The following is a 13,220-nucleotide window of genomic DNA, read 5'->3' as shown; positions in this document are numbered from 1 at the left end:
ATGGTTTTCTGTGGCTTAGAGGTCAGCATGCCCTTGGGAAGAGCCTGGATTGGATGAAAGGGGACTTTTCATTAACCCCTCAGCAAATGAGAAAGGGCTTATTCCCCAGGCAGCACTACTATTAAATTCTTTAACATTTAATGTAACCTCCCCCTGTACTAGTTGCAAAATCTTTCAAAAGAGAAAGGCTTATGAGAGTTGTTTTTCCAAGAACAGCAAGTAAAGCTAGTGAACAGCAAGTAAAAATGGGTGAAACTTTACTGAACTCCCTCACTAGACGCAGGGATTGAAAAGGACAAAGAAAAATCCATCTCACAGAATGGAGTTGGTTGTGGCAATACCAATAAAAGAAAGAAGGTAGATAAGTCTCCATCCACAGCCTGCTACAAAGAGACACCATGAAGCACAGTCCTTTACCTTGCTGAAAAGGTATCTTTGAGCTTAGAAAAAGAAAGAACCCATAGGGTTGTAACAGATGGAACACCAATTTGCTGAAAGCTGCTGCATTTCCACTAAACTTTAGCTTGGAATGTGCACCACAGCTCCTAGTCTATGATCTTTAGCACTTCCCTGCAAGATCCCAGGGGACTCACACCCTGCACTTCAAGGGAGACAGCATGTTTTCTTTAATCCCACCCACCACCTGTTCACATTAGTTTCTCTAGCCCTTACAAATGTAGCTACCTCTCATATTTTGATTAGAAAGCAGTGACGAGGGGCGCCTGGGTGGCTCAGTGGATTAAGCCGCTGCCTTCGGCTCGGGTCATGATCTCAGTGTCCTGGGATCGAGCCCCGCATCGGGCTCTCTGCTTGGCGGGAGCCTGCTTCTCTCTCTCTCTCTCTCTGCCTGCCTCTCCGCCTGCTTGTGATCTCTCTCTCTGTCAAATAAATAAATAAAATCTTTAAAAAAAAAAAAAAAGAAAGAAAGCAGTGATGACAAAGCATCTTCATTCCTAATTACCACGGCTCCACTTCAATCCACATTTCCCTATCTTCATCCCTCGCACAACCCAGTCTTCTCCTTGACCACCTTCTGTGCCCTTCCTCTTCCAACTCACCCTCAGATCTAGTTGAAATAGACCTGTCCGGTGACTTTTACTGAATCCCACATTTTTTTTTTTTAAAGATTTTATTTATTCATTTGACAGAGAGAGATCACAGGCAGGTAGAGAGGCTGGCAGAGAGAGAAAGAGAGAGGGAAGCAGGCTCCCTGCCAAGCAGAGAGCCCCATGTGGGACTCGATCCCAGGACCCTGAGATCGTGACCTGAGCCGAAGGCAGCGGCTTAACCCACTGAGCCACCCAGGCGCCCTGCATCCCACATTTAAACACAAAACCAACACAGCCCATTCTTTCTAGTCCCTAACTCCAACCAAATATAAGTAGTGAAAACTATTCAGGTAAACCCAGGGTGCTTTCAACTAAGAAATCACAATACCTAACTAGTCACTAGACAGTTTAAAACCCAGAGTAACAAAATGGAGTGTTTAGGGACATACACTTCCACAGAACAGGTTTTACTGTGGCTATCATTTTCTAAACTAATCCACACGGATACTGAGATTATAAACCTGTAGAGACACCCAAGTATACACCATACAATCTCCATACTTTCACTCAAGATTTATCTTTTATCGGGGCTCCTGGGTGGCTCAGTGGGTTAAAGCCTCTGCTTTCAGCTCAGGTCATGATCGTGGGATCCTGTGATCGAGCCCCATATCGGGCTCTCTGCCCTGCGGAGAGCCTGCTTCCTCCTCTCTCTCTCTGCCTGCCTCTCTTGCCTACTTGTAATCTCTGTCAAATAAATAAATAAAATCTTTAAAAAAAAAAAAAAGATTTATCTTTTATCATTTAAGTCACAGCAACTGTTCCTTGATTAGATTGTACCCAATATGCACTGAAGAAAAAAGATTAGCCTTACAAATAAAATGCATGGTTTGAGGACCTCTCACTGGCAGTGGGAGGAGTGGGAGTGTGACATGGATGACAGGGAGAGAGCCCCCAAGCAACAAATGAAACAAAATTCCCCTAAGTGAACATTTCTATAGCTCAACATCAAGAACACTCCTTTATTTTTAAAGGTGAGTAGCACAGCTCAGTGTTAATATATTAAGAGAAAGACAAACTACATAAAACCATCTGAAGTCATATACTGTGAAGATTTTATGTACACATGCAAAGTTCCATGCAAACACACACAGAGTTGAAAAACCTGGTTTTCTGGATTTCAGTGGCAACTGAAGAAGAAAACGAATAATACCATCCATGCCTCCCCAAGCGCAAAAACCTAGAAATCACAAATCTTGAACAACTCACACTCAAATATATCATACCTTCTCCCACCTCCAGTTTATTTTTTATTTTATTTTGCTGGTTAATATACTTCTGGACAGTTTCAAAATAATTTTATTATTTAATCTATTTTGTATCCCATTCATTACATTAAAAAAAATTCTTTCCTGGGCGCCTGGGTGGCTCAGTGGGTTAAGCCGCTGCCTTCGGCTCAGGTCATGATCTCAGGGTCCTGGGATCGAGTCCCACATCGGGCTCTTTGCTCAGCAGGGAGCCTGCTTCTCTCTCTCTCTCTGCCTGCCTCTCCATCTACTTGTGATTTCTCTCTGTCAAATAAATAAATAAAATCTTTAAAAAAAAAGAAAATTGAAAAACAGTGACCTGAAATAGGCAGACTTTGAAAGCACAGACATGTGGGTGCCTGGGTGACCCAGTGGGCTGAGCTGCTGCCTTTGGCTCAGGTCATGATCTCGGTCCTGGGATAGAGTCCCGCGTCGGGCTCTCTGCTCAGCGGGGAGACTGCTTCCTTCCTTCTCTCTCTCTCTCTGCCTGCCTCTCTACTTGTGATCTCTTTCAAATAAATAATGTCTTTAAAAAAAAAAGCAAGCACAGACATGCTCAGAAAAGCCCTCCACCCAAACTATGTTCTCCAAATTCCTGCCCCCACTCTTCCAGCTAGCTACCATAATTACAGAACCTCACACTGTGTTCAGAAATTCTACCAACATAAGGATACAAGAGAAAATAAAATGCCTGGCACAAGAAACTGACTGTGGGAAGCCTATCTGTGATACTTTTGAATGGTCAGAATACTTCTCCTTCCAGAAGTGTAGCTGAGAGTCTTATTATTTTATATAAATGCACTTCAACTCACCAGTGCATAAAAGTCCAAGAAACAGATAAGACATCAAGAGCTATTACTCCACACCATTCCACTTTAGCAGAAAGAAATGAGAAAAGGCACTCCCCAAAAGATCCCAAGTACATCACCACCCTCAGTCTTTGCCAGGTCACTGATGAGACAGCACTGAGGTTAAATAGAGCCTGTCTGCAAATCAGAAACACCAAATGCTGTAGTGTGGTCTGCTCCCTTCCCTCCCACCAACCACCCACAGCCAGAGTAATAGCAAGCTGCCAGGACATTCTTCTGCTGTAATCACACCTGCCTACAATACAGGACATCTGGTACAGCTGAATGAACAGATGCAATTAGCTAGTACTGCACCTTCTTCCTACTGTAGTCTTCCTTCCTCTAGTCAACAGCTGCAGCCACAACTCCAGATGTCCTGTTTGCAGCTATGTCCCCTGGCCTCAAGGATGACATGGCATTTTCATACAACTTGTATCATTCCCTCAGCCTGGAGCATCACAGTGCTTCTGCCCACTGGATATTTCAAGACATTCCACCTTCTTCTGTACCTGGTAACTTCAATTTACCAGAAAATCCAATGCACTTATCCCCAATCACATATCAAAAGCTAGAATATCAGATTTACATTTGTAAATATTAAACAAATATTTTAATAAATATTTTAGTATTTGTTTAATTTTAATATTTAATAAACAAATATTATTCCTTCACAAAAGTCATAATCCAAAGGTGAAAACCTTTTGGTTTTCAAAATTTCAAAAATTCTCTCACTATAGAGAAAATTAGTCCAGTACCTCCTTGTATAGGCCTCTGAGGTTGCCAGTTTAAGAGCACTAAGGAAAGAGCAAAGATGATTGACTTAAAAGCTAACAAGAAAAAAAAGTTCAAATTATGGACTAACTTGTACTAACATTTTTTTTTTTAAGATTTTATTTATTTGTTAGAAAGAGAGAGATAGAGCGCAAGCACAGGCAGACAAAGTGGCAGCCTAGAGGCAGAGGGAGAAGCAGGCCCCCCCCACCGCCAAGCAAGAAGCCGGATGCAGGACTCAATCCCAGGAGGCCAGGACCACGACCCAAGCCAAAGGCAGCCGCTCAACCAACTGAGCCACCCAGGCGCCCCTTGTACTAACTAACATTTTAATTCCCAAATCTGATTAAAGGAACACTTACCAGTAATCTGAAGTAACAATAGCATTTCTTCCCCCAATGGAAATAAAATGTTAGAACTGGAAAGAAACTTAGAGCTAAATTATCAAGTCCCTCATTTTCAAAAGACAAGAAAATGGGGGTCTGAAGAACGCACAAAAAAAATAGGCTTGCATGTCAATTACATCTCAACAAAACTGAAGAGAGAAAAAAAAAGGCTTATAAATCCTGGTTGTCTATCAGGTCAATGCTCTAGAACAGCACAGTCCAAAAGAACTTTCTGGAAGGATGAAGTCTTCTACATGGGTGTTCCCCAATAGAGTAGCTACTGAGCTAGTGAATACTTAAAATATAGCTAGTATAACTGAAGAACTGAATTTTTTATTTTACTTAACTTTAATTACTATGAATTATAAGTTGCTATATGTAGCCATTATCTCCCATAATGCCCAGAACAATTCTAGAATATGTTCTTATATTCTGGTTTTTAAAACAAGGTTGCTTAAACTCTCTTCTACATTTAACACATACAGTAAATTTCTTTTCTATGTCAAAATACCTCATTCGGCAACCTAATCTGGTGATATAGAGCCCTAGTCCAGAGCAGCATCAGCCTATTTCTCAAAGCCCCTAGCAGAACGGAGTAACAACGGTGTCATCCATCCAAATGGAATGAAGTCGCTCTTTTACAAACTCCTCTAATACAAGTTCCACACACCCAACAAGCCTGAATCTGGACAATTTTTCAAGTGGCTTATTAAAATTATGCAAGTGTTGGGTTGTGACCAGTCACTTCCTACATGGCTTTGTTGAGATTTCTTCAAAAAGAAAAAAAACTTTTAACCTCAATCTTTATAATGATTATAGGATTCTGAAATTTTTTTTTAAAAGATTTATTTATTTATTTGACAGAGATCACAAGTAGGCAGAGAGACAGGCAGAGAGAGAGGGCGAAGCAGGTTCCCTGCGGAGCAGAGAACCCGACGTGGGGCTCCATCCCAGGACCCTGGGATCATGACCTGAGCCGAAGGCAGAGGCTTTAACCCACCGAGCCACCCAGGTGCCCCGAATTCTGAAATTCTGTATCAGTTTGCAAATACACAACCTCTTTATGATCTAATAAAAATCCAAATTATTAGTTCTCACAGTCTTAGTACTCTGTTATCAGTAAATAATATTTAACATGCTGGGTTCTTTTTTTAAGGACTTTATTCCTTTCAAAAGATTCTTACCTGGGGCACCTAGGTGTTGCAGTCAATTAAGAAAGTGTCCTACTCTTGGTTTCGGCTCCAGTCTGGGACGTCAGAGTCAGGAGACCCAGCCCTGTATCAGACTCCACTCTGAGCACAGTCTGCTTGAAATTTTCTCCCTCTCCCTCTACCCCTCCCACTCATGCTCCTGCTCCAGCTCTTGCTCATGTGCTCACTCTAGCACGCTCTCTCTCTCTTCCTAAATTAAATATATCCTTTTTTTAAAAAAACAATTCTTAATCCTCTGATTTCCGCACCTAGAAAAAGATTAGTCTATGAGAACTATTGTTAACTTTGATACCATTAAGGATTAAAAAGAGATTTTTTAGCATAACGTTTCAGTATGACTTAAAAGTACTGAGTTCTCTTTTTCAGGCAGGACGACAGTATATGGGAGGAAAGGATAATACTAAAAGATCTCTATGTCCTATGAGTTAACAGGATCTAACTCTAAAAAGCTGTTGCCTCAAAACAGTGTAAACAGAGGCCATGTTTTCTTTAAAATTTAAAAAAAAAAAAATTCTCTGTGTTCCATCACATCAAAGGGACAAATTTTATGTTTTCTGAATACCCAAATGTAATCAGGAAAACAGGGCAAGCAGATAAACCTACCAACCCTGAATACTTCATTACATCATGTCACATCTTCAGGTGTGTACAATACTCAAGGATGCAAAGTAAAACTGCACAAATGAGCTGTTTTCTTTTTAATAGAATGTTTAAGGGGACTTTATAATGAAGGGATAATTAATGACATCACTGAAATAAACATTCTACTGATTAACTAGTAATTCATGCTGTGTTCACCTGAACTTGAAAGCCCAGGTTAAGCTGGCTGAAGTGTGGCAACATGTTCTAATTGGGAGCCTGAAACTGAAGAATCCAGGGCCACACACTGTTCTGAGCCAAACACACTAGCCAGATGACTCACAGAGTGACAGAAACAGAATTCTACATCAACTTCCAAGGCATGAGCTCAGAGGAAGAAAAATGAAGGGGGGGGGGGACAGATATTCTATATAAGCTAACTAGTTAAATAACTGTTGTTGTTTTTTAAATTTTATTTATTTGACAGACAGAAATCACAAGCAGGAAAAGAGGCAGGCAGAGAAAGAGAGAGTAGAAAGCAGGCTCCTCACTGAGCAGAGAGCCCGACACGGGGCTCGATTCCAGGACCCCAAGATCATGACCCAAGCCTAAAGCAGAGGCCGTAACCCACTGATCCACCCAGGCGCCCCAAGCTAACTAGTTAATACCTTGTGATTCCCAAAAGGAAAATGGAGTAAAACCAATCATCTTATATTTTCAATCAACTTTCTCCTAGTTACCTCTTCAGGAATGGAATACAGTTTGTGAAATGACTCCTGATCTCTTCGTAACCCCATTTTATTTCAAATACATTATCTAGCAGATCTGGTGAATAAAACACTTCAACAGAATAGATCACAAAAAAATTGATATTTCCCTAAAGAAAATGTATCCATCTAATATTTATTTTATGACATGATTAAGAGCTTATTTTTTATCAAAAACAATAAATGCGGGAAAAACCACAATGAGTGGTTTACCAAATAAACTCCATATTTAAATACTCCATTATTCCCTAAATATGAGACTTAACATTTATGTATACTGTACTTCAAAATTATTTATGACATAGTACTCCCCAAATTTTCCATATTACATTACAATAGACTGTCTCCAATTGTAAAAGCAAAATATCAACTGGATTTTTATACTTAATATGTAAAAATTAGGGGGAAAAAAGTCCATCCTTCCCTGTCCTTGTTATCCTTTTTTATTACCCTGCAATATACTTAATATATTAGTGTCTTAGTCTTCTTCCTCTTTTTTAGAATATTTTCTGCTCTTTCAAAAACTTTTGAAAATACCTATGAATTTACATGTGTCAGTACACTCTAAATGTCTAAACAATTTAAAATGTAGCTTCCACTAATAACACTTATATCTGTATAGTTTCACAGTGCTTTTGTGTATGAGTACGTTCCAACTAAAAAAAAGTATATTTCACTTCAGAGTTGACTAAATACAAACTAACATGTTTTTCACATGACTGCAAAATGCCTAAAAATGAGCCAAGAATATACTCACATTTCACTAAAAGTTTTAAGTACGTATCTCAGAGAAAAAACTATGATCACTAACTCTAAAAGCACTGTATATACACCATGCAAACACCTTCCAACTTTTATAAAGAGGTAAATCTTCAACAATTTCCAAGACAGCTTGGAAATCTCTCCCAGTGGAGATGGTCTCTATAAAATACTAACTTAATTACTGGGGCGCCTGGGTAGCTCAGTGGGTTAAGCCTCTGCCTTCAGCTCAGGTCATGGTCTCAGGGTCGTGGGATAGAGCCCCGCATCGGGTTTCTCTGCTCATCAGGGAGCCTGCTTTCCCCTCTCTCTCTCTCTGCCTACTACTTATGATCTCTCTCTGTCAAATAAATAAATAAAATCTTTTAAAAAAAAGAACTAAATTACCTGCACACAATTACACAATGTAAACCAAGAGGAGGAAAAGTAGAAACTTTACTTCAAGCACTCAACACACTCGCCTGTCATTCCACTTTCTAATTGCATTCCCACAAGACCTCACAACTCTCCTATCTAACCAAGCCCTACTGACTGGTGCCCCAACTGAACAGTTAAGTCCAGCTGCCTAATTCACTACAGAAAAGAGCAATCCTAAGGAACTGCCTGTAGTCTACTGGCGCCAGAACATTCTGAGAGGCGCCTCTGCAAAGGACTTGGTGTGGGCCGTAACTAGCTGACTTCATAAACCTATGGCTTCCACAGAATGCAATGCTGACTGAACTTTGCAGATAACACACTCACCTTCATTTTCATCAAAGGAAAAGGCAAAAGATAACTCCTGAATGTCTTTCACAGCTACCTACTTCTCTCCATTCTCCCTGGCTACCACACAAAATCATCCCTACTCTGGGTTACTCCTCCTGACAAGACTTCTATACCTCTGGCAACATCCCACGAACAAAAATACATCACATTCATACACACAATCATACCCACACACCCAGGTCACTCTCAACATCATCCAATCTTTCACATTAAAGAAAATCACGTCACTCAAGGTTCTTCCACAGTTCCTTAATGAACTCAAGATAAAAGTCCAAAGACCTAGGCATTATCTAAAGAGTCCTCTATCACCAATTACTCTCACCAAATCTAGTGGATCCCCCCTCACAGTCTATCAATCAACCCCAATGAACTTTTGGTTCCTCAAATGTGGAGTGCACTCCCTCACATCCAGGCCTTCTCCCATGCTATTCCCTGCACCTGAAATAAACTCCCCTATCTCCACGCTCTTACCCTTCCCTACAGGCCTAGGCGGTGTCACTCCCTTCAGGCTACCTTCCATTATCTCCACCTCAAGAAGGGTAAGTACCCCTCCCATTGCACCCTATAACAATCCTAATGTACTTTATTCTATCCCTTTACTTCAGTATGCCCTCTGCCCCCAGAGCCAGTGCCCCCCTGTCCACCATTATATCAGAGACACTCAATTATCTGTTGAATGTAATCAAGTTTAATGAACATAGTATGAATGCGACCCATACCATAAGGGATACATGTTTGTTCAAAGCCAGTTGTGATGAAACTAGGCACCAATATCATTACACTTTGGTATCAAATGCAAACTACACAGCTACCTACAAACTCCTTCAGAAAGGTTTAAAACATTCATTACACTTTAAAAAAGAACCCTTTTCAACAAAAAAATATTAGTTTTGTGCTCACAACTACTGTTAGTCAAACTGAAGTTCATAAAAAGGGCCAAACTGAAAGTATCAAAAAAGCAGACCTGACTGCTTATAGGTCAGATATGGTTATCAGTTTAACCATTCCTCCCTGCAACTATCAAACTTTCTTGGCTTTATTCAGAACTCTGCTGGCTAAAAGTAAAAGGATATTCCATTTCCTTAGTTTCTACATCTTGCTTTGAGTCTTTCAATAAGGGTTCACTCATGATAATGGTCCCAAGGACATAAACATGTTGCCAGGAAACAAGCCTCTGATACATCCTGGGTATTAGTTGCCACTGGCAGCTACTTTCTTTGAGCCAATGTCTTAGGAGTTACAATCAGAGGCTTGTGACACCAGATTTTTCCAAGGCAGCAGATTGATGTCATAAACGTGAGGGTAGTAAGTGCTCTCAAGAGCTCCCCAGCTCCACCCTGAACTCCCTGTAAGCAAGGGGCAAGTTATACACCCTCTTAAGCCTCAAATTCCACATCTATAAAGAGATAATAGCTCTACATCCTAAGATTTCTGGGAATTAGATGGCCTATGAAAGCCCTCAGCAGACAACCCAATTATTAGGAAGACTGTAAAACCTAAAATATTTTCACATCTTCTGAACTTTTGGTAATATCATAACTTATCTTTGGCTAACATCTTTCCACCAGGAATTTTTTAAGAAAAGGCAAAGATGGAAAAAAAAAAAAAAAAGAAAAGGCAAAGATGAGAAAATGAGAATCTCTTTGTTGCAAACTTTGAATCTGACAAATTCCACAGAAAACTACATTAAGATCCACTTTCTAATCTTTCTCTGCACTCCCCAAAATCAGACGTAATCTGTACCTCAACCATTCCTAACATCTGAGAGGTAGAAAAAATAAAATACTTAAATACACCTTCCCAAGACGTTCTCACCAGAAATATAAACATTTCCTGTCTCTATACACCTTGAAAATATACTAGGTCCTAGGAAAATTTTAAAAAAGAAGAAAAGAAAAAAGGGCTCAATCACAAAAACCCTTCAGTCTCCAGTTTCCTTACAATACAATCAGAATCATAAGACAGGATGGAGGCACCTGTTAGGTAAGAGGGGTAGTAATTCACCAAATTCGAAGCGTTACAACGAGAATTCAAAATCTAACGATATGTGGAAAAGTTGATTTCCCACCTCATATTTTTTCACTCTAACACAGGATGGCCAAATAATAATGCAGGCTGGCCAATGTGAATATTTTTATCATTTAAAAAAAGAAGGGGAGAGAGAAAGGAATTTGAACCAAGTGAGCAAACTGGCTCTCACGTTCCCAAGCCAGGCTGACTTGAGTTTTATCTTTTTTTTAGTCAAAAAAATTTTACAGATCTTCTGAAACGTGTTTTAAATAAAGGTGAGACCTCCACAGTCTTATAACTTTACCCCAGCCTGAATTCCGGGCTGGATTTTTAAAAATGGGTGACGTGTGAACAGCTTCCTAAAAGCAAATAGGGCACTGGGATATAATTTAGGAAGTGATGATGCAAGTCTCTGGGGGACGGGGTGGGGGTGAAAAAGTCAGAGGAAATACCCTTCTGGTGCCTGGGCACCAACTCATACCAAACCGGGGAGGGCGGGCTGGCCTCCATAGGCCAAGGGAAAGGGGCACCCCAGCTCCACCCGGAGGTGCCAACACCGCCCCCTCATCCCTCCCTGCTGCCCTGCCCCCCTCACCCGTAGCCAGGTTGGTCCCCGCTGGCCCAAACCTCGGGCAAGAGAGTCCCAGAGGGTGGCAGTGCACCCCGGGCAGGGCCTTTTCTGCCCACCTCCAGCTCCCCACCCAGCGCCCCTCCCCGAGACGCGGCCCCTGCCCGCTCCCAGTAGGCCCAGCTAGGGCCCAGCCCCCAGGGTTCCGGCCTCCCGCGGCCCCGAGGCCTGTCCGGGCGGCCCCCGCGTCCGCGCCCCGGGCCCCCGCCCCCGCCCCCACCCGGCCGGACACTTACCCCCAGAAGCCGCAGGGACAGCGAGGCGGCAGGCTGGGCGCTTTGCTGCGCTCGCTCCCGGCGTCTCCCATGGTGCTCGGCGGCGGCGGAGCTCCGCGGCGGCTGCGGTGGCGGCGGCTGGGCCTGGGCCCCGCTCGAAGGAGGCGGCGGCGGCGACGACGGCGGCGTCGGGGGGCTCGGGGCGGGGGGAGGGGGAGGGAGCGGGAGCGCGGGCGGGCGCGAGTCCGGGGCTCCGAGCCGGGATTCCAGGCCGGTCAGCTGGAGGCGGGCCGCACCACTCAGCCTGCAGAGACGGGGGGGCCGGGGGAGGCGCGGAGAGGAGAGGGAGGGGAGCTGAGGAGGAGGGGCGTACGGGTGAACCGAGGATCGCGGGGAGGAAGGAAGACCCGGCGCCCTCGGCAGCTCCCACCGCCGCTCGCAGCCAGAGCGATGTCCCGAGCGGCGGCGCTGGGACGGACCTGAGGCCCCCGCCGGCTCTGGCGTAGCAGCGGCCGCTGTGAAGCCCCGGGCCCCGCTCGCTCCGTCACTCTCCCCTCCCCGGTAGGCTGCGCTGACCGGACAATGGCCGCTCCGCCCCCTCCCTCCTCAGACACCCCTTCTAAGGAGTCACAATGGTCTCGCCCGGGGGAGCCGCCGCCAAAGCCCAGCAGCTGATCAGCTGGGATCCGGGCGTGCCACTTTGTTCAGCGCCTCAAAGGAAGAGTACTGGACTGTGGGCAGAGCCGAGAGCGTTGGGTTATCACTCAGCGACAGGCCTCTGAGGCTCTCGTATTCTTGGAACTTTTCAAATCTGAGGCAAACTTACCTTCCCCCGTCTGAAGAAGGGGAGCAGGCTTCTGAGTACTCTGGGGCGCGTAACCTCCCCCCAAACGGGAATGGTACGCCCCAAGCGGGAGGGGGAGGAGCAGAATAGTTGTTTAGGGTAAGTCGGGCCAGTCCCAGAGCGGCGGACGAGTGCTGCGCATGCGCCCGGAGACCCCGTAACCGGGTACTGGGAGGGGCTAGGAGGGAGTGCTTCCAAACCCGGAAGTGGGTCTAGCTTTTCCCGGGGCTGCGGGGGGCGGTCTTCATTTGCGGGGAGGTTCTGGAACTGGCTGCTGCGCGTTCTGGCAGATGCCCGAGACCATTTCTCCACTAACTGCCAGTCCCCGAGAACTGTCTTTTCCCAATCCCCCCACACCCGACCCAGCCTTCAAGTTCCACCCGGAGAATAGCTCTCCCCATGGCAGAAACGAACTTAAGGGAAATGTCCCTTTCCACCCCCGCACCAGGAAGGGAGGGAGGGTAGTGTCTCAGTCAAGTTCCTCGCCCTCCTCCCTCATAGGTGCCCCCCCCCCCCCCCGCCTCAGACGCAAGTGCACTCCCTATTACTCGGCTAGGAAAATCTCTGTTTTTCTAGAGTGGACATGTTTTGTTTTTGGAAGGGAGCTATGGCCGAAAACTGAGGTAACCAAAGAAGTTTGAGCCACTAAATAAGACTTTAACACTCCATGTTTTTTATCTTGAGCTCATTCTGAGTTCCAGCCAATCGTGAGCGGAGTGCGATTGTTGGTGACAAATGTCACAGCGGAGGAAACTTGCACCATACCTTCTGAAGAGGCGACCCACAGCTGAGACCCTGTGGGTGAAGTTCTAGGTCCCTGCTACTTGCAGGAAGACTTCCTGGCCCTTAGAAAAAGAGGCTGTGTACCCTCAACTTGGTGGGAATATGAGACCTTCAGAGGGTATTACCTAGATTAGTAGTATTACCAAATGTTGCTATTTTATTTCTGTATCCACCATTATATTTGTGCTTGATCGGTGGATTTGTTAACATGTATGACACTTCTTTTGGCCTCTAAAGAGCAAAGATCACATTTTGCTTAGCATCCTCTTAAAGATGCTGTTGATAAAAACAGTGATTGCAA

The 13,220-nt window shown here is 44.2% G+C and overlaps 1 protein-coding gene across 1 annotated transcript in view; it reads right to left on the bottom strand.

Annotated features, from left to right (window-relative positions):
- Positions 1–11,459, bottom strand: part of ZFAND3 (zinc finger AN1-type containing 3) — a 335,397-nt gene extending 323,938 nt beyond the window's left edge. Inside the window, exon 1 of the mRNA XM_044250372.1 lies at positions 11,314–11,459. Within this exon, the coding sequence (XP_044106307.1) occupies positions 11,314–11,384 (71 nt within the window). The 5' untranslated portion in view covers positions 11,385–11,459. The remainder of the gene's footprint in view (positions 1–11,313) is intronic.
- Positions 11,460–13,220: the final 1,761 nt, after the last annotated feature.

This window comes from Neovison vison, chromosome 1 (assembly GCF_020171115.1).
Source record: "Neovison vison isolate M4711 chromosome 1, ASM_NN_V1, whole genome shotgun sequence".
In the NCBI taxonomy this organism is placed as follows: domain Eukaryota; kingdom Metazoa; phylum Chordata; class Mammalia; order Carnivora; family Mustelidae; genus Neogale; species Neogale vison.
This window is presented reverse-complemented; position numbering and strand designations above follow the sequence as displayed.